Here is a 22,879-nt window from a genome sequence, read left to right on the forward strand (position 1 = left end):
AAATTTGATTTTGTTTTGTGTATATTTGCCAACTTTGAGATGCAGTACACCAGACTTTGCATAATGTTCAACCGTCCAGAGTGGAGGTTTCAATACAAACTAATGGGCAGCAAATGCATACAGACCGTCCAGCTTCGTTAGCTTAGAAAATCTCACTTTTGTTCACCAAGATTCTATGTGGCTGAAAACTGATTTTTTACGATTCAACGCCCCACAGTAACATCTGGTGCGTTTCTTCTTTACTTCCAATTTCCCAGCTGCATTGACTGGGCCAATTTCTTCTAAATAATCATGATCGTAAAATTTTTTTATTTTTGTTTCTTGGGATATTATTGTTGATTGTTAGGGATTAAATCCACTTTTCGATTGTAAATTTTCTCATATTGGATTTTTTTCATAATTAGATAGCGTATGATTGCCACGTTTTTTTCAATTTGGAACCGCGTTCCCCAAAAAGCAAATTTATTCAATTTTCTAGATTGGATTTTACAATTTTACGTTCGCTTTTCTAGGATTGTTGAGGGTTTAGGATTAAGGCCAGTTTTTTTCATAATTTTTTTTCATAATTTTTCATAATTTCAACCCCGTTTCATAAGGAGCAAATTTATTCAATTCTTTCGGTTGGATTTTACAATTTTACGTTCGCTTTTCTGAGCGTGTTGACGGTTTAGGATTAAGGTCTGTTCTCGATGGGAAAATTTTCTACAACTTGATTTTTCCATATTTTAGTAGCGTATGATTGCCATGTTTTTCAATTTAAAACTGCGTTTCCCAAAAAGCAAATTTATTTAATATTCTCAGTTGGATTTTACGTTTTCACATTCGCTTTTCTAGGCTTGTTGAGGGTTAAGGATTAAGGCCAGTTTTTGATCGAAAATTTAAAAAAAATCAAATTTTCATAATTTCAACCGCGTTTCATAAGAAGCAAATTTATTCAATTCTTTCGTTTGGATTTTTCAATTTCACGGACGCTTTTCTGAGCGTGTTGACGGTTTAGGATTAAGGTCAATTCTCGATCGGCAATTTTCTACAAGTGGCTGTTTTCGTAATTTAATAGTGTATGATTTCCCTGTTTTTTCAAATTAAAACCGCGCTTCCCAAAAAGCATATTTATTCAATTTTCTCGGGTGGATTTTAGATTTTCACGTTTGCTTTTCTAGGATTGTTGAGGTTTAAGGATTAAGGTCAGTCTATGGTCGGAAATTTAAAAAATTGAATTGTTTTCATAATTTAGTGGGGTACGATTGCCGAATTGTATTAGAGGAGGATTAAGGATTAAGGTCATTTATGGTCGGAAATTTAAAAAATTGAAAATTTTTCGTAATTAGTAGGGTACGATTGCCGGTACGATGTTTACTCGAATTAAAATCGCGTTTCCTAAGAGACAAAATTATTGAATTTTCCTTTTGGATTTTATATTTTCACGTTCGGTTTTCGAGGATTGTTGAGGGTTAAGGGTTAAAGCCAGTTTTTATCGGAAATTAAAAAATCGAATTTTTCATAATTTAATGGCTTATGATCGCCATGTTATTTCAATTTCAAACCGCGTTTTAAAGGAGTCAAATTTATTCAATTTTTTCGGTTGGATTTTGCAATTTTACGTTCGCTTTTCTAGGCGTGTTGACGGTTAAGGATTAAGGTCAGTTATCGATCGGAAATTTTCTACAAGTTGATTTTTCCATATTTTAATGTCGTATGATTGCCATGTTTTTCAATTTAAAACTGCGTTTCCCAAAAAGCAAATTTATTCAATTTTCTCAGTTGGATTTTACATTTTTACCTTCGCTTTTCTAGGATTGTTGAGGGTTAAGGATTAAAGCCAGTTTTTTTCATAATTTAGTAGGGTACGATTGCCATGTTTACTCGAATTAAAACCGCGTTTCCTAACAGGCAAATTTATTCAATTTTCACTGTTGGATTTTAGATTTTCACGTTCGCTTTTCCAGGATTAATGAGGTTTAAGTGTTAAGGCCAGTTTTTTATAGGGAATTTAAAAAATTGAATTCTTTATGATTTAATAGCCTACGATTGCCATCTTTTTTCAGTTTAAAACCGCGTTTCCTAAGAGGCAAATTTATTCAATTTTCTCGGTTGGATTTTACAATTTTACCTTCGCTTTTCTAGGTTTATTAAGGGTTAAGGATTAAAGTCAGTTTTCAATGGTAAATCTTAAAAATTCAATTTTTTTTCATAATTTAATAGTGTAAGATTGTCATGTTTTTTCAATTAAAAGCCCCATTTTTTAAAAGGCAACTGCATTCAGCACTCAAGAAAGATCACTTTTTAACAATCCAGTGCAGCGAAACAGTAGGTAAAAAACCCGAAAATATATTTTTATTTTATTTAATTTATGTTTTCCGGATTAAAATTGCGCCTATCGGACGACACGTCCATTCGTCTTGTGTCACATGGAAACGGTCGGAAAATAGACTTTTCGGCAATCCTGACTGGAGAAAAGTATTGCACTGTCGGAAGGGACATCCGGGGTAGACAAATTGTCTTTAGATTGAACATCGGAGGGTGGCGGATATCGCAAAAGTCCCAAGGTCTATTCAAAATTCGAATAGTTACACACTGACTATGAATCAATTGATAATCATTTTTGCCTCATAAGGACAAATTTTTTGAAAATTCTTTAAAGCGATATGGGATGGGAATTTTTTAACTTTGCTTTCAACAAAGCAATAATTTCGCAGCATGATCGGTGTATTTCTCTCTACGTATTAAAACAAAAAAAACGGTATTGGAATCCCCTTCAACGCAAAGCGAAATAATTTCAATCCGACCTGACGCTGATACAATTACAGTTAACGAAGCGTGATGGAAAACATGTTTTTTTACAGGATTTGTTTCCAGGCTGCAAATTATTCTCTTGTGCACGTGCGACAGCCGAAGGCAAATTAAATTAGGTATGCAGAAAATTTCATTTTAATTGTAGTGGCTGTTGGTGTTGGTTACACATGAGGATCATCTTTTTACTGTTTAACTATCGAAACAATCGCAACAGATCCCCAACTTCCTCCAGCTCGGCCCATTTGGCGTTTCACTAATGCGAAGTTACTTAACCGATTTAAGTAACCGGAACGGGCTGGAGAGGGAATTTATTCCGAAAAATTTCACTTTAATTACAGAAGCCCGAAATAAAACAAAGCTCCGGTGCGTTCGTCTAAGCCTCGGTCCCATTTTCTGGAGCAATGCAATTAAGAAAGTGAGATTTACTGTGCCCAACTTGACAACTTTGAGTTATTCTATGCAATTTTTTCTTTAGCAGCTCGATAACGGTCCGTTCTTTAGGATTTTAGCGTTGCTTCATTGCATTGAAATTTGAAATTGAGCGTTTTAAAGGACAAATTCAACGCTTGATTTGGATCGACATCAGTTCCCTTTGCGTTATTAAGTTACTTAGTGGAATGGAATTTCGATATTCTGGCAGAAATTCCTATTGACAATGTAGTGTCTTTACCAGGTGAAATACTCGAAATTCGCAATGTTCAACAGTATCATTGACTCTCAACTAGAATCAAACGGTTCAAATTCCCAATCATTAATTTTGCGGGTTTGCAACTGCAATCGCAACGGCTTCGCTAAATTTGTGTGCATACAAGCCCATTGCTGTGTTAAAGTGTTTTAAAAAGGCCACACAAGTCTAATGCGGAAGTTCAGGTTGAAGTAATAAGAAAAAACCTTATGGTAAATTATAGACCAACAAATAAAATGAAATTATCCCATTCAAGCAGACTTTCGCCATTCTCTTGCCAAATGTGCGTTGGCATCGGTTGAGCCATACACAGTTTATGGATAATTCCGAAAGTTTTATTTCCGTTTATTCTCTTGGCTTAGTCCCAGTCGTGAAAAACATGTCTGTTGTATTTAAAAGGCTGCATTACGTATATTTACAACATCCGAAAGCTACAAAGCTTCAAATATTAGCTTGACAAAACTTTTGCTGAAAATGCCCTTCAGGACACGATCTATATTCCGTCAGTTGCTCCTTGCTCGAAGAAATGTCGATAAATGAATAATAAATAAAATCAAATTTGGAAAACTGCCGTTGTCGATTCCTGGATGGAAAATGGAAACTTTAGGGACGTCGCGTCGCTATTTTACACATACCTAGTTTCCGATCTACAGCTAATATGATGTTGTTCAGAGTTACCTCTGAAGATGATCGCTTCTCGTCGCAGCGAAACGTTCAGCAGAAGTTCAATAATGCGAAACTTTACCAGTTGAACCCTTGGAACGATAAAACATGTTGCAATGTACGATCCGGGCCATTTCAATTCTAAATTGTAATTAGACCCGACTCGGTATCATCTAACAATACAGTCTGTCAGTAACATTTGAAACCACAGTGTGGCAAACGAATAATTAGTTTGGCAACTCTGCACATCATTTGAATGTGTGCCGGCCGTTAATTAAATTAGTTTGGACATTTTAATGTCCATTAACAACTGGAACTTTTATCAATTACGTAAGGCCAGATGAACGAACTTTGGTTTGATTAAAATCTTATGTAAACGATAGTTCGCTATGGGGAAGCTGGCAATTAAAACAGTGAAACCCAAAAAACTATCTATCAAAATTTGCGCTATTGAAAAAATAGACTCTATGCCCTTAAGGTTGCACACCCAGTATTTTTTCGCCAATCAACAGTTGCTTTTTCGAACTTTACGGTTACCTAAGGAGCCTTGCAATGATGCGAATTTACGATATTTGGGGCATTTTGATATTTGATTTTTTCCACTACTGCCTGAGTGGCGCAAAAGAGTTATTATTCACTTCATGCCTCGGATTAAATGGGATTTGCGTCAAGAATAGGGCTCATATCAGTGCCACGTATGCTCCAAGGCCCTATCGGTTAAAATAATTGGGATAATAGCAAAAGGGGGCTTAATAGCAGGCCCCTTATAGTTAAATTTGCCTCCAAAATAAACGAGAGGTGGCGGAAACGCGGCAGCGCATACATGAATAGCTGCCGGCATATTATTCGGATAATCCCAAACTCAAACATTATTATCCTTGTTCGGGCAGGATGATTTTGTGATTGGGTTTTAAAAGTTGACTAACGCACTTTTCCTCATAAGGGCGCAACGCTGAATAACATGTTTCTGTAGCACAGTTATGATTGACTGCTTAATCTTTTCGTTTCGTCGCTTATCTACATTGAGTTCATACAAAACGGAGGAGGCGAAAAACAAAAAAAATGATTGATGATGGTTCGCTTTCTTAAAAATGAAACTGCGAGCAGTCAAGTTGGAGTTTTGTGTATTTGTACTACGGTGTCAGCTTGATGTACGATTAATGTTTCCTGGCGTGTACAAAAAAATCACAATCGACTCAGTTGGGTGTTTGAAGCGTTTTGAACAAAATCTGGATTCATAAATAAAGTTCATTTTAATTTCCCAGTTTATTAATCGAGCAAGCCACAGACCGAAAGTAAATGTATCTTTTTCGTTCAAAAGTATGTTTTTGCGCATTTATATCCATGGAAGCAATTATACTGTTTGCGAACTAATTTTACGCTTATTTCCGTGCTACCGCACGTTTATTGGATAATAACACTTTTTTATACATATAAATAAATTGCGAATCCGAAGTGGATTCGGAACAGGAATAGAGCGATAGAGCCAAACATTAAAATACACTTATACGACTATCGGTGGTTCATGACAAGGTGATTAGTTTTTAAAAATTACCGATTTATTTGAGAACAAAAAATTAGGAAATTGCTATTGAAAGCCGACTACTCCGATCTATCCTGGATCGCATCGCAAAGCACGATTAGTTCAACGGGCAATTTTAAACAGAACAGCGTTGCATAAACCCCGTTTCGGACTCTCAATTCAGGGCGTCGATATTTTCTGGAACAGATTAAGCAAAAATTTGACGAATTAATTTAGATTCGTCCGACAGCTAAACAAAACGGAAAATTTTCTTGATCTTCGGTGGAAAAGAGCCGAAAAAGATTTGAAAAAAAGGCTGTGAAAATGTTGCCAAGACAGTCAAGGAGAAACAGTGAGAACCGCCCAAAGTTTCATTGCCCACTGGTATGCATCCATTAATAGTTGAATTCGGAAACTATCTTCCCCACCGGGTGAAGAAACTTTAATCGAATAATGGGAGAAATTTGTTTTCGCTATCGAAAACAATGGTAAAACTACGTACTTTCTACCAAGGGTTCAAGAAAATTAAAATTAAATATGGCAAGTGTCAGGTCCTGTAGCCTGATTATGTAGCGAACGTGGAGTCAAAACAAGTAAATTAAATTACAAAAACAAATCGGGTTACTTACTGTGAAGCGCCTTTAGATACGCCTTTCCGGCGTTGATCATTTGCCTCGCTCCCGGATTGAACTTATCCAGGATGTTCTGAAACGAAAATTAACAGTTTTATTTGCTGTCGCCGGATATTTGATTCAAATGGCCGGTTTAATTTGCTCTTTACGACCGGTCGTTTCGGCTAAACCATTTAAACTCAGCACTGATTAGTCGCAGCTAAGTGGAAGCTCAAACATCGCAACTTGTATGGACAAACAAACATATTTATAATATGAGTGGTGAAAAAAGTTGTGACAAAAAACCCCCAAAAATTCACATCATGTAATGTTTCAATGTAACCCAGTTGGGATGCGAAATTTGTTTCAGTCAGGTTTATTCACATAAAAACGGGCTTTTGAACAAAAAAACCCAATTCCATTTCGCGATTTGAGTCTCCTTTTGTGACCGCCAATTTAATTTCCAAGCTATTAAGCAGATGTCGACACCAGCAAATGAAAAACACCCCCAATATACCATTTGCCCGATGAAAATCCTCCGCGGTAGTCCGAATTAGCAAATCGCTGCATGGTTGGATGAGCGTGCGATACATTTGAGAGGAAAAAACGATGAAATGAAAAATATGTGTTCTTTGAAAGCTGGTTTTTCGCTTTCGTGCATAAGAAAAAGTCACGGAAAGTTAGTCGACTCAACACCATTAGAGTTTGGGGCCACTTAAGCAGATAAACCCGAAACAAATCCAGAAATTTCACCCGTTAACACTAGAAAAAGCTGTGTGTCCCCTGACTCTCCAAGGGTTGAACAGAAACAGCTATACGCCCTGGGACCGACTCCAGGCTTTTCGAACGAGCTTATTATAAGAGCTTTGAAGTGTGCTCAGGGCGACGCAGGGTTTAAGCGGTTTTATAATAAGCTGAAAATTAAATGGAGAGTTGTTTATACTCGCTTTGTGGTGTGCACCGGATTTTTTTCAAAGGGTTTTTATCCGAACAAGGGCTTGTGTGGAAACGGCGAGTCTCTTTAATCGCGCAATCCGGTATTTACGGAATTAAAAGCTTCACTTTGGGTTCCAGTCTAAAGATCCTTTTGCACCAACTCTCCAAATAATGCGAAAAAGAAAATTTGATTGTTACGAAAGTTTTTAACGAATTGTGCCCACTTGCCAGTAAATAGCAATTCTCGCAACGTCGGCCGATAAAGACTTTTAATGTTACAAAAAACGCTCGCAAAAGCAGTTGCACTAATCGGCCCTTAAACATCAGTGCCTTTTAGGTACTTTACTGCCTCCCCACAGCATTTCGAAGGTAAGATTAGTGTTTGGCCGTATTTAACTGCCTAATAGAGCTTAGCGGAATCGTGGGTTTACATCAGAAATCGCCCATTAGTCAGCTTAATGAACTGAGGATCGACAAAACCAGTCCATGTGGAAACTTTCAAATTGACAATTACCACTCATTGATCCAAGCGTGGATCATTTTCGTAGATGCGGAAATGTTTTACTGGAATATTGTGATGTTCAGTTGGTGGATTTCCAATGAATCCAAATTATTAACAAGTTAGTTGTTAGTAGACAAGGCACTAAAAAGTGTTCAAGCATTTGTTTCGACCATCTTAACATGTCCAACTTCAAGTCGGCCAAAATATTTCAATTTCTATACTATTTTGAGCATAAAAGAAAGACAGTTTAATAAACTGGTGTGGTTCAGTTGGCGTTTCAAGAAGGTGATTAGTTGAAATTGAATGATCCGTAAATAGTCAATGTGGAACTAAACTGGAACTTTAGGAAGTTGAAGAAGCCTGACTGCTTCATGCAATTTATCGAGCCTCATTTTTCTTCTTTTCGCCAATGTTTTGGCAAAAATTAAGAGCCCCCGGATAATTTTTCTACAGCTAATTTTCTTCATTTTGCTATTAAAACAAAAATGCTGATTTTTGAATCTCAACACCAAGAGTTCAAAGATATACCAGATATATCGAAACGGTTCTTTAATTTTTCAGAATTTCAGAACCCGTTTCTTTACAGGGTGGTCTCAAAATTCAACTTTTTGGTCTTGCTGTGACCACTTTTCTGCTCGTAGTCACACAGTCTTAGGGTTGCATACAAAGTTATCCAAATCAGAATTGCCCCCGAAATCGATGATTCGGGAAAATACTCCAATAAGTAAAATGTACTTTAAAACATTTCGTTCCTTGTTTCATTCAATCTGGTCAATTTAATTTTTTTCTTCAGTCGGCTGGCAAGTTTTTGATTCAACATCTTCTCAAAAAAATTAACTGCAATACCAAAAAGTTGATTTTTTAGACCACCCACAGAAAATGCAACAATTTCTTCCGAGACCTGAGGTGTATCTTAATGCATGTGGTGTTTAAATACGAAAAATGTTCCTTTATCCAACTGAGAGCTTGTGTGGAATGTGGAGCTTAGACCAATTTTGCATTGCTTTATTTGCCACCTGAAGAACTAATTTTTTGCAAAACCACGCACTAACCGCAAACGAATTGTACTAAATAAAACTTCGGACAGAAATACAATCTCTATCAACAAAGCGAACTTGTCCAGTTCCAAAGTTGCTCCAAATTTTTCTGTGTATAATATATAAATTTTTCTATGTGTAATTGGCGTTGTTGAGTTGTTTAGTTGGAGAAGACTATGCAATAGTTTGCGTTTAGTTTTGGCAACATGTTAACTGAAAACATCAGGTAATCAATACCAGAACCCGCTCTAGAAATATAGAATATGCAAAACGTGAACATCAAAAGACCAGGCGTTAATTATGCGAAGTTCTTCCTCCGGCCAAATTCTTGCAAATTTAATTACGAGCCTCGCCCGGAAGAAAAATGACTGACGTTCCAAAACTCCAATAAAAAAATTTAAAAGACTTTACTGGTTTTCCCTTATCAAACGTCGCATTCAAAGCTTTAATTATGATTTTATGAAATTGAAAAACATCCATGAACAGCCGCAGCGTTGGGATTGAAAGTTGCAGTGAACAATTCAAATGGGTATAGAAACATTCTATTCGCCTCAGGCGTGTTTCATATACTTAGATATTGCAGCTTGGCCCTGTAATGTACCGAACATTTTTTTCTTATTACAATTACTAATCAACATACAGATGTGGCAATGGTTTATTGGCATTTGCTTTGTAATTTGGCATTGGCAAAGCAGGTACATGAATGTTTTCACCGCTTTAGTAAACCGTTTGTTGCAAAACCCGTCGTAGATATTAATAGATTTAATCTCAGCATTGGGAAGAACAATCTTTAAAGCCATTTAATGTAATAAATAACGACAAATACCAATCAATCATGCTTTAGAACACGTAGGCGGATTGAAGTGGTGTGTAGGTGACACTCAACTATGACCCATGTTTCCAATAACACACATTCTTGTACAAAGAAAGCTGATGTAGGAAGTGCGAGGAATGTTTAATCTGTTACGGCTGTTCTCAAATCTGACTATTTTTAGTGCATCACTTCTAATTTCTACCTTCAACCAACGAATAAACTAAATGGCAAGTGGTCTCGATCATTGTTTTCAGTCACGAAATTCTGCTGACCCTATTTCCGGAAGAGAAGCGGCTAGAAAAATAAAATTTCCATAAACAGTGCATTATTTTGGCCGATGTGAATAGAGCAAAATTTAACAATGTCACAGTGCCAGTAAATTACGCTTCATTGTACCTTTCTGCGTTCAAATGGAGCAAATTTAAATAAAAATATATGCGCCATGTGTGCATGGACAATATTTTTTTCTATCTTGGAAAGCGGACTGAATTTTATGTCATTGTAAATCGGGGATTGTTGATTTCGACCGGCCGCTTTATTGGAAAATGCCCCTTTTTTCCGAATCAATCCCGCATAAAAGCCAGTTTATTTCAATAGTCTTTCAATCTATTGAGTAAAAAACATCTGCAAAACCGAGTACTTTGCTTAGAATAACCGATCCGTATGCAATGAAACACTTTTAGACGTTTTCTCAGCCCCATAAAAATGTGGATGCACCACACCCATGAGCATTCAGTGAAATCCTACGCGTTGCAAAAGAATTTTTTCTTCGATTATCTCGATGGCTGCACCTCAATGTTTTTAATAACCAAATAATCATTCTTCGCTCACGATCTATGGGTCATTCCAAGGATTCACCGACATCAGGCAAATGGGTGCCGGGTTGCCCAATTTGCGTTATTAAATCGGGTAATAAACAAAAAAGAGCTGCGCCCTTAAAGCAGTCCAAGAGCTCTTGAAGACTCGCCCGGGGAAAACAATGATAATTGCTTTAATTTAATTGTTTTTAGCGTTGCGAGGGTGCGTAAAGGGAATTTTTCGGGTCGGTTCATTACGAGTCAAACAATTATTGTTGCGGTGTCGCCCTCTGAAAACCGTCGTTTCTTTGAAAGAATGTTTCAAGTAAGTTTCTTCATCAGACCTTGTTTGGACAATTTTGGCCAAAAGTTCATCAAAATGTCTCCACTTGCACTAAAGCCAATGGAAATTCGTCCATCCGGACTAAACCACTTTTCGAAATCTCCCAGCTTGTGCCGGTTCCATTCAATGGCACTCACTCTGCTAAAATTCAATCAATTTTATTAAACGAAAATGAACATGAACTATCGCAATAACGAGAAAAGCGAGCAACAATTTTCTATTATAAGCGTACAATTCAATCGCGACCTTTTGTTCCTCGACGTTCCTTCATTTCGGCAAATAAAAGACGAATTATGGAAACAGCCAAATAACAGCTGCGATCAAATTATTATTTTCGCTCTCAACAAACGGAACACTATTCCTTGGAAGACTAACAATGGAGGACTGTAATTGAAAGAAAAAACGGCAAATGAAAAAAGATTAGCGAAGCATCGAATATTTCAATTGAAACTTGCACAAACACTCGCCTTCAAATGGCATAAACATTCATAAATTTTCAACCATAAAACCGCGATGCACTTTTCCCTAGACAATTGCCTTGCATTATATCATCTAAATGGGACGTCGAGTCTTAGTACATATTCAAAAGATCCATAAAGCAAAAACGGTTGAAAATAGAGCGACGTTCAGTCCAAGAAATATGACTAGTCTCCATTTCAAATGCATGTGGAGTTAATAAAGTGACTTAAATTAAACAGTTTCCTATTAAATTCTATTTAGAGTTGATGTCGACAAGCTACTGGTGACTAATTAGCCAAGAAACGATAACAAAGGGACACTGAAGAAGACGAATGGCCTCACCGACTGGTAATTATGCCCTAATAAGCCGTTTCTGCAGCGCATATGCTCTAGTTCAAGATAACTCTAAGTGCCCCCGTATTATTTCATTTTAAATTTGTAACTGATCGCTATCGGGACTTGGACTCAAACTGTTCATTTAAAATTACTCCAGTTACATCATTCAAATGATAGGTAATTAGTGCGAAGTACCCAAGGCTTTGTCCAAAGCTACAAGCGAACAGGCAAATAAAACGTTTAGACTTTCAGAAGAAATTTGAATTCTGCGTGAAAGCACCTGCGTTAAATCGTATAAGCTTTTAATTAAATTAGCACATAACAAATCCAATAATGATCGTATGAACCGTTTACTAACAAAAAATAATCGACTCACTCCCAAACAAGGTGTCCGCAACTAATATCCTTCTGTTCTGACCGCAGATACCATCTTAATTTCGATGTAATTTTCACAGTAATTTTTTCAAATCTTGTCGACTTACGTAAGTCTGCACCTTTACCCTAATTAGTAACCGGTACCGGTAAACTATGAACAAGTGGCAATTATTTGAGTTATGTAGAAACGTAATTGTGGTCGTAAAACGCATACGTAATTGCGCGACTTCAATCGAATGCTGCCCTATGCTGAACCATTCATGGAATTATTCCAATTTTTTTCCAAAAGTTGACTCAACTGCGAGGTTTCATGCTTTTCGTTGTTTGGCAAATGCCTTCTCTTAAGAAAACACCATCAATCACACCAAAAAGAAAAAACACCCTCCACCGGTTTTAATCAAGCGCCCTCGCAAATATTTATCTCCCAAGGTTTTTAAATTATTCTCTCAAAAAATATTTGGCCAATCTCGAAGCTTGTTATAAATTCCTTCTCCTGATCAAACATGAATGCTCTCGGAAAATTCTTCGTTGGCTACTTGCTAAAATCATGTTTGAATAACGGTGGAAACGTCTAGATTTATTAAGTTTTATTAGGGAATATCGCGAATTAACTTCAGGCATGTTGGTTCAGATGTTAATAGAAGAACACAGTACTATTTAGTATTTAAGGGGAGAAACAACAATTTTTTTCAGGAAGTTAAAGTTTACTAAGATAAAACTTTTAAACTTAAATTTAAACCGCGAACAAAGTTAAGAAACTCGGAAAATATTCAGCTTTCGACTTTTTGTTACATGACTTTCTACCATTATTTTAACATGTAAATGAATAGAAATTTGAATTTCCCGCAAATTTTCTAAAGTGTTACAATATTTGATGGCCTATCGTTCACTTGTCAAACTGCCGCTATATAATTTATCGCACTGTCACGGTCAAAGTTCGATGAAAATCTTACGAGAAAACCGACAAAGTGAATCTTAAAGTGACAGCAGTGTTTTATGTACTATTTAGTATTTAAGTGGATTTTTGTGGATAGTGGATAATTTTTTGCAGGAAGTTCAAGATTACTAAGTTAAAACTTTACATCAATTTTCAATTTCATCCGCGAACAAATGGTCAGAACGGGTCAAAAATAAAAAATAAATAAATTAGATTCATATATGACTTTCTACCATTATTTTAACATGTAAATGAATTAGAATTTGAATTTCCCGCAAATTTTCTGAAGTGTCACAATATTTGATCTCCTGTCGTTCAGTTGTCAAACTGACGATCTGCCGCGATATAATTTTTCGGACTGCAGAAAACAGGTCAAAGTTCGATGAAAACATACGAAAAAACCGAAAACGTGAATCTTAAAGTTACAGCAGTGTTTTAGACTCTGGTGGAAATGGATTGAATCTCAACTGAACTTAGAGAGGTGGGCAAAGTAAAAATAATGAAAAACATAGATAAACATATTTCGTCATTTCACCCAGGGACTTTATTATTATTATCATTATAATATCAGAGAAATACGACTTCTCACTTGAGAAATGGTGTAAATAATACTGACTTCTCAGGTTATTAGTAAAAAATTCCTGTTTGCGAATAAAATCCAATGCACGCCCAATTAGGTGGAAGACACTAATGGACATCCTGAAGGAAAATCACAAAGTTCCTGTTCGGTTGATGATCATATACCATCATTTAGAATGCACATTCATTACCGAGTGGTACATGAACGCTATTAATAGGAAAAAATAATCGTAAACATATTTTTCCATGCGATGAATCAACGCTAGTCCATTTGAAAAGTAAAACCAGTCCAAAGGATATGCGGTTCTCACGGTCAGATGTTTAATTTCTTAATAACATGCTTAACATGCCAGCAATGTAGTTTTTTCTGTGTCCTGCGCTACACCTTAATATGGAGAATTACTTGCCTCTTAATGTGCAATTAGTTTTGATATAATCTGCTCTTGCCTCTTTTTCTATGTTCCTCTTAACAATTTCCTTATCTCTTCTTGTCATAATCTTTTCGCTCTTCTTGGCCGAGCCGTTCAGTATTTAATGCCCTTATCTTAATGGCGCCTCTAAGAATCTACTTTAATAAATGTTTGTCATTTTTCACTGGACGATTTAATGTCCAAGTATTAATTAAGAATGTTTTTAAGAAGCTCTGATTCAGGCTAGTATTCGCAAATGACACCTGACAGCAACTAAAAAAACACGTTTTCTATCGCCTTTGTCTACTCTTTAATTCCTGGAGACTTGAAATGGACCCCCTGTGTATATGAAGGTGAATTCATTATTGAGCCCTCATTATTTATATTAGTCCTTCCAAACCGTTTTCTGTCTCTATCATTCCAACGCTCTTATCTCGACAGCAGTGTTCATTCTCTAGAGAACCAACTCTAGCTCGAGAAACAACAGTAATTTTTCTTTTGGATAGGAACATCGTTGGGAATTAAATGCGAATGCTTCGGGCATTTTTACTACGCAACTATTTATGCTGTTGATTTTTAAGATTCAAGTTCACCAAAATGGAGAAAAGCTGCGATCCGAATTTGCTTGAATTAGCAAAGCAATTACTCAAAACGGAAAAGTTCCAAAGCCACTTCCGACAAAACGAAGAAATCCTCACCTAGACAGATTATCTGCTTAACACGCCTTAAAAACTGCAACGTTATCCTAGAAAAATCGCCAAGAAGAATTAATGGCTAGAAAAACTGACCTGTTGAATGTCTTGAAGGAAACGGTGCGATTTCTATTTCCACGAGTTGTTAAGTGACGTGGCGAGGGAACATTTCGACATAAATTGTCGTTTAAAAACGTCCTGGTATTCGCACCGAGTGATTTAGAGACTAAACGACAATTTATATCGACATGTTCGATATCAACGGAAGATAAAACTGAAATAAAATGAAAAACCCAACGTCTAATTATGATTATGAGATCCGACGGCAGTCAGGCAAAGAATACGAACAACAGGCAATTAGTTCGTTACAAAACTCCAGCTGGCTGGTCTCAATGTAACATCGTTACCTAACTAACAATATTTTTGCGATTTTCTCGTGATTGATTGGTCAAATTGTGCAAGTTTGATCCTCGCTCGGCCTTTCGAAGGTTCAAACGCCGTTCTTTTGCATCTCCGCATTAAATATGTATGCGAACTTATACGTTAAACGTAAACTCAAAAACGCAAAAGAAATGTGACCCAATTGTGCTAATTAGATAGAATAATCGATGCTAAAAAGATTAAATAACCAACACAGGCAAAATCGCTTAATTTAATTTGATTAATATGAGAAGAAACCGTAGAAAGGACGCTCGCTCGGCCTGTTTTACGACAAATGTTACTGATATTTACCTTTAAATGTAGGTTAAACTGGTGTTGTGGTTTCGGTTTCCGTTCGGTTCGACTTTCATTCTGTTTCGCCGTATGGAAAAAAGGAATAGTGCTTTCAACTGATTGGGCATACTATTTATATAATGTGTCTTTGTTGGAGCTACGCGCCCTAATGAACTAATAGAGGTTTTAAACGTTCGTCCAGGCCGCTGGAAAAGCGCCATTACAATTATCTTCAAACACGTCCACTCATTTGGCGTTTGTTATAAATCTGAAAAGAGTTTTGAACACAAAAAACCGAGACAAACTGAAATTTCCGAAAACTGAAGCAGCTTAAGCATCCGTTTCAACTAAAGTAGAAACTTGGCTGCATAATGAAAGAAAGTTTCTTCCAATTTAACTTTTCACGAGTTTCACTACGTGCATTTCACTGCTCCGGGTAATTCAATAGAAACAATTTAATTATGTTTTCCGTGTTTTAGAAATATTCCGGCTCAGCCTTCTAATTCAAACACAAAACGGTTGATATAAATGCATGATCCATTTAGAACGCCGCTTGGGAAGCATTAACGTTTACTTTTAAAAACAGAGTTATTTTGAATGGAAGGAGCTAAATTGACCCAGTGAACAACAAGCATGTAAATCAGATGATGGCATGTTTATATTGGTCACATTGCGGTTCGTTTAGCCTCTCTGGTGGGTCGAACAGATTTATTTTACGAATGAGCTTGAAACTGATATGCTATTAATACATTCGCTATGAATGTCGCATTATTTCGAACTTTTAATTATATTTGTTTTAATGTAGTTCGTGCCTAAAACCGAATTCCTTCGTTATGAGAATTTCGAGAATTTCATTTTGTAATACTAAGCGCCAAAGTCGAGGTGCAAATAAAGTTATTTGCACTTTTCGCGAAACTCGAGCGGTGAATTGCAAAATTGCAGTTCGCCTGCCTTCTTGTATTCCGGCATGTTAGCAAGATGCAAATTGATATCGGCACATTTAAATTGCGAAATAACTTCGATTATGGCCTCAAAGGTTAGAAATGGGAATGGAAAATTCCGGATTTGTTGAATCAGTCCACATAAAATCGGCGCTCTTTAGCGGCTTCTCTATACTGTGCATGTCCCAAACCGCATAGAGCGCTCTGCAGTTCAAAGCTGTTGTTCCAACAGCCAGTGGAACGAGTGAAAATATTTGCAATGCCATGCAGAGGATTTAAATTACGTGGGTATCCATGCGAAAGGACGCACATACTAGAGATTTCAAAGTAGCAGCCCCACATGCTCATTGCTTTGAATCCGGAGTTTTTGTCTATGAATTAATAATAGAATTCAATTGCAAATACCGAACAACACACACCTTTCAATAGAACTTTTCTTATCTGTTTGCCGCCGAACTAAACTAATTTATTTCTGTTAATAAACCAACAAAACAGTGAATCTTCCAGTACGCCCAGCGAGATGATGAAATATTTCCGTAACACATTGCGCGATTTGCCTTATCACACACACCAACATAGAAATTAATTAGTCATACTCTACTTAACATGCAGCAAATCATTGACTATAAAAGATATGCGGTCAATTCTCCTTTAACTGCCCATTTCCTTGAGAATACCGTTGCGCTCTTAAGCAATTCCAATTAGAAATGCAAATCGATTGTGATTACTGAGATGTTTACTGCTTAATGGAATATTTGTTTCCCTAATTATTTGAAAACCAACCTGAAGTCATAGGGAATAGTTGAATATTCTCGCTAATTTAGCGGGGTCTTAAGCAGAGCCGTCAACGGTCCAGGGTTTCAGGCAAAAGTAATGAATTAGAAAACCGGTTGAAATACGTAAAAAATAATAATAAAGACAAGCTACTGCCGCACCTCAAATCTACTAAATCACGTTCAAGTCTACTCATAATAACCACAATTGCGCAACTTAATTTATCTGAAGCTTTTGACCACTTTTTTAAACACCTAATCAGCAACAATTATAATGTTAATCACATCGTTTATCTCCATAAAGCCTTTCTCTTCATTGGGACGACCACATCAGCGCTTGCATCACATTCAAGACCTGATTTCCAAATTATCTCGAAATTGTAAATGGTTTAAGTAGATAAAAATAATTCTTCCGTTCCCTCCAATAAAAATGATTAACGGCTTGGACGTGGCACATTTAGGGACGTTTTTATTATTCACAATTTTCCCAGCGTTATCTTCGGCTCGGAATGTAATAGATCTATCTTGGTTAGTGTTGGTCCCAAGAAGAGACCGAAATAATCGATAAAAAAGCTGTTTTACCCAAAAATTTTGGATTTTCGTTTCCAAGTTTTTTCGCTGTTTGAGTCATATGCATAGTGCACATGTATATAGAGTAGTGTGTGTCATAAAAGCGCAAGTTATGAAGTAGTAACAAAGTTGGGCGCGAGTTGGTATTAAAGAAGGATAATATTGGGAAAACCGACCGATAATAACCACTCAACAAACAAACTGGGATTGGAAAAGTAAAATTACTGCCTACCTTATAGATGCCATCTACAAGCTTTATGAGTTCTTCAGTCTCCATGGTGGACGCTGTTGCTGATGTGTTCGGATTATTAGTTAATCACATGCCATTTGACATGCATTTATAGATCTTGGACGCTGCCGAAAGCACTTAAACCTGCAAAAAATCAGTTTCAATTAGCGCAGTTTGATTTATCTCACCACAGGTAGTTGTAATTTTACGCTGTTTTTCAGAAGGTACTGTACTTTTTTGCCCGTTTAGCACTTAGAACATGTTCTTTACCCCAAATAGCAGACACTCAGACTTCAATGACCATCTATAAATTACCCACGAATTGTCGCGTCGATTTCGATCACGCGATTAATAGTGGAGCTTAAATAACGAAGCGGATATAAGTTGGTGCTTACACAAACACACATAGACACATAAAATGTTGATTAATTATTGCAAAATACGAACACCCATATGGAAAGATAATCGTTGCTGAATGGGCCATTGAGGCATTAAACCCACCCTCTGTTTGTTCAGGAAATTTAGGATTACAATGTGGAAATCAACAGTCCACCGTTAAATTACATTGCGTAATGTTAATAAAATAATGTATTTTTGAAAAACAGTATACAAAGCTACATTTGCTGGTAGATCAATGCTAAATTAGTGTCGGCTTGAAACCAAACATAAAGCTGTTTATTTAAAACCCGCCTGATGCATTAATACGAGGCTGATTCTGAAATATTTCAGTCGGATAATTAAAAAGTCGAACCAACTTTGAATTTTTAGCTCGAAAGTTGGTCTCATTCAGACTGTTAGGTAGTTGTCGCACTCAACCCAACACTCACAAACAACTAGTTAAAAGTTTACCGGGAAATTCTTCTGGGATCAGCATAATGACTCGAATAACTCAGGTAAAAGTAGTGAAAATTAAAAGTCTCAGACAAAAGGCTCAGAAATTAATTAGTCTCCAAATTGAAGAGCTTTCATGCAAAACAGTGAGGACGATCGCTGGAAAATGGGTAGTGGACAAAAATTTCATTCCCAGGCGTTTTTGGAGATTCTCCGATTCCTGCCTGCCTGATCGTCAAAAATACCGTGTAGTAGTAGTAGTTCCCTATTGCCTGTCTTCACTAAGTGCTGCACTAAATTAAAATTTAAAAAGCGTTTGCGACAGTTTCGTTGTCAAAATTTTTTTCTCTTCCAGAGATTAAACGCTGAAAGATTAACTAAATTCTTGCTTTTTACCATTCCCCGTCCTTTTCTCTACCCGGTTGTCTTGTCTTCTCCCAGCGAAAGTTTTTTAAAAAGACTAAAAGCTATAAGCGATTAGACTGGTCGCAAAGGACTTTTTGCCCTCCGAGCTTTTGCATTGACTAAGTCAGAAAACTTAGCGAACAAAGTAGTGAGCATTCGCCTATTTTTTTTGGAATTAACAATGAGTAGAAAATGTTGTCATTTACAGGAAATCAATGGGAAAAGTGTGCAACAACATTCAGCAGGAGAAAGGAAAGTGACGATTGTACGCTCACTTTTGACATCAGCAAAAACTTGATTTTATGTAGCTGGAAGTAATTATAGCCATTTGCTGACTAGGCGTTGCCTTAGAACTAATGCAAATCAGTTCAGTGAAAATTCTCAAAAAAAATGCCGCAAAATCCATGTATATTTTACGCACGTTCCTGTTGAGTCCCATGTTCAAAATACAGCTTTTAGCGGCTGCATTTTCACGCTTCCACTGTGCGAAGTGCTCATTAATGTATCCCGGCATGCAAAATAATTTGTGTCTTTTTATCCATCCCAGAACGGCCATTGTTTGCCGCGGTCGAATTGCATCAACTTGTAGTCGCATTTAAGGAAAGTTAAAATACAAGAGCATAAAAGACAAAATTGTCTTCCCGCAATTGGTTTACTGGGCGGATCTGGGACACAAGTTCTGATTTTATTCGAAAAAAGTGCCATTTTCCGATCAGAAGCGATGATCATAAAGAAGCACTTTTTATTAGCATTGCATCATTATATGTTTTAAAGTATTTTCATTCGAAAGTAACTGGCGTGTTTTCTCAATAAATACGTAAGTTTCAAACAACTATTGATCTTAATCTAAAGTTTACTTACGTGAATTATAACTATGTTGCAAGTTCAGTTTCGAAGTCGTTTTCCTATTTTTCTGGGTTCGCCGATGCTCACGCGCAAAACACGGTCTTCTTGAATAGCGCAAATGTCTTGCAAAATATACAACTTATACAAATAGCATACATATTTTCAACACCCATTGTTTCACTTGTATTTGCTTAGAAAAAAATTGCTTTAGAAAAATTACAAACGTCGAAAGGTGACATTTGAAACATGGCATTGACATCACCCGTCAGCCGTCGTGGTTCAAAAAACGACACTTTTCGCCCTATACAGGGTGATTCAAAATTGGCGTTATTCCTCTGGGGGTGCGGTCTGGGGTCTTTTGTGAGTACAAGGAAAATATTTTAAAAAAATAATTTTTGTTAATAACTGAGATCTTTGCAAAAAACTAGATCAGAAGGATGGATCAAGGGAATGTACCTCAATAAATTGCATAAATACGTGTATAAAATTAACGCAAAAAAAATTTCTATATTTTTCTCGTACTCTCCAAGTGAACCCCTATTACCCCTGAAAAGGAATGACGCCATTTTTGAATCACCCTATAGTTTTTTGCAAATTTCTCAGTTTTTAATAACAATTACTTTTTTAACTATTTTTTGTGTACTCCTGAAACACCGCCAGTTTTAATTTGAAATTAATTATTATTGTCTGTTCAAGTGCGGCGTTTACTTTTTGGGGATTAATGGGTAGAAAATGGAGAATTTGGTACCAGCTTGCATAAAGCTGGTGAGAATGATTTCTAATCTTTAAGTTCATAGCTTGAACTGAGTATAGCTTTTCAAAATGCAACTGAAGTTTAATGGATTTTCAATAGCATGGTCTTTGGACAGATTTTAGGTTCTACTAAACACATTTCCTTTTTTCTTTCCAGGTGGCACGATGCAGCTTTCGGTAAGTTTGGCTTTACTTTTCCCCTGGTCGTCATGTAGATGTAGATGAGAGTTCCATATTTATTAGCTTTCCACGCCTGTTGGTTTAGCATTAATTGTGCAAAATATTGCTTCGTTTAGAGCGGCATTGTAGTAAATCTAGATCCACACGTTCACTGAAATGCCTGATGATGGTGAAGGCAGATTGAAACGTTCAGAGTATATATGCTTGGTTTTGCTCTATTCTATACGCTTTTTCTCAAGTTTCTGACTCAATTTGAGCTTGAGATGCGAATTTTCCGACGGCAACCGACACTTTCACACTGAAGTTCCTGCCGGGGGTAAAAATTGCACTAACTGAACTTATAGAAAGAACTTTCCGCTTGCCGATGAAAATTTCCTCAACTTTTCAGCTCAATTTTTAGTCTTGAGAAGCAAATTTCCAAACAGTTTTCCGCATAAAAATGTGACTGAAATGGAAAATTTGCTCAAAAATATCTGATGAAGGAGAAAAATTGAAAATTTCACGCTCTTTCAAGAAGACTTATTCATTCCAATGAAATTTTTCCCAATATTTCTGCTCTATTTACATTCGATGAATATCGAAAACTATTTAATATGAATATTTTTAACAGGCGATTTTCGCGACCCCCTCTGGTTAAATACAAAAGCCGATATTTAGCGTCCTCGTTATAAAACAGAGAAAATTTCTCCTGTTCAAAGGTGAGGTAAAATTGCGAGATTCACTGTGCGCCAAAGGGGAGATTATGCAAGTCCCTCTGCAATTAATAAATTATTTGCAAGACGTGCACAGTCCTGAGCCTTCGTGTGATTTTCTCAAATCAGCCACCAGACATCTCAGATGTAATAATCAAATTTGCATACTCCACATATAAGCTGCACAAGCAGGGAAATTTATGGACACTAAAACTGCACGGCGATTTGGCAGCAAATCATCCAAGAGAATGCAAAAGTGATTCATATCTAAACTACTTTTCTAAAGTTACCCGGTTGGAAGATTAATCGCATATCCAAGTTTCCAATAAAAACTTTTCATTGCGCTAGGTATACATACATGGCAAAAAATGTAACAAATCTGTATTCAGAGAGATCAGTAACATAAACAGAGCAAACAACAGTAAATCAGAATTAACGAGAAAATTTTAATATCGCATGTTTGTTGATTCTGAACTCCGGAATCGACATTCGCCTGTTCAAATACAGCGAAATTCAAAACCGAATAGGCTTCGACCCATGCGAGTGAATCGCATGGCTGGAAATGGACGAAAACAACAGAAAAACCTGCTAACATCAAACGAAAGTAACACCAGAATATTCATTATGAGCATCTAAACAATACCGCAAACAGTGCTGGTTTGATCAGCTTTACCTTGCCTTATGGTAAAAAATAGCCATACCGTCGAGACTTTTACACTTTCAATGCTTTCAACGATAATTATTTGCCAAGCAGTGAAGGTTGAATTGTTGAATTCATGCAGTCCCGTCCACATTCAATGGGCATCAATAAATCAATAGAACGTACTTTGTTGATTATGATAAATGCTAGTATTTACTTGGGTTTGCAAATAATTTTCCTTTGAAGTAAGGGTGGCCATCGGCTATATTTCGAATTCTAAGTTTTTCATGGCTAACGTGGCCATGAATCGCTATTGCTTCTCGATTTCAGCCAATCTAAAGTTGTTTTGCAGCCAGAAACTTATGCTAAGGCCTTTACACTTCAAAACAACTCAAGGTTCATATGGCGTGAAGCTCCATATTGCTATTGTTATAATATTTTCCGAAAAAAATGCGACAGCAACCTTGAGCATGAGACTTAAATTGCTGCAGAAAAACAATGTCGGATGAGTACTGACAAGGAAGCACCACGAACACCCATAATTAGCAGTTGAAGAACTGTCGACCTTGCGCGAAGATTGCTCATCTTGCCGGTTTCAATCTAGCGTCCTTCGTGCGTTTTAATCGCATTGGTACCGGCAACATAGCGAAGTGGTACCGTAAACACCAACCAAGCAAATGAAATAAGAAGAATCGTAGTAAAGTAGCGGTCGATGGTTCTGCAAGGTTTACTAATAAGTGGTGGCTTTTTCTACAGCGGTAGAAAATTGGATATCGAGACGCAGTGTCAGCAACTTCCTGTTTTTCACAAGAAA

General features: G+C 36.7%; 1 protein-coding gene across 1 annotated transcript in view; it reads right to left on the reverse strand.

Moving 5' to 3' along the window:
• LOC109541848 (putative uncharacterized protein DDB_G0277255) overlaps nucleotides 1–22,879 on the reverse strand; it is a gene marked incomplete in the record, with an annotated part of 55,215 nt that overhangs the window by 18,948 nt on the left and 13,388 nt on the right. The window contains 2 exon segments of the mRNA XM_048669724.1: nucleotides 6,293–6,368; nucleotides 17,722–17,862. Coding sequence (XP_048525681.1) covers nucleotides 6,293–6,368; nucleotides 17,722–17,766 — 121 coding nt within the window.

The sequence above is a fragment of the Dendroctonus ponderosae genome, unplaced genomic scaffold (genome assembly GCF_020466585.1).
Source record: "Dendroctonus ponderosae isolate FM_Combo_2020 unplaced genomic scaffold, Dpon_F_20191213v2 Dpon_F_20191213_9, whole genome shotgun sequence".
Taxonomy (NCBI): domain Eukaryota; kingdom Metazoa; phylum Arthropoda; class Insecta; order Coleoptera; family Curculionidae; genus Dendroctonus; species Dendroctonus ponderosae.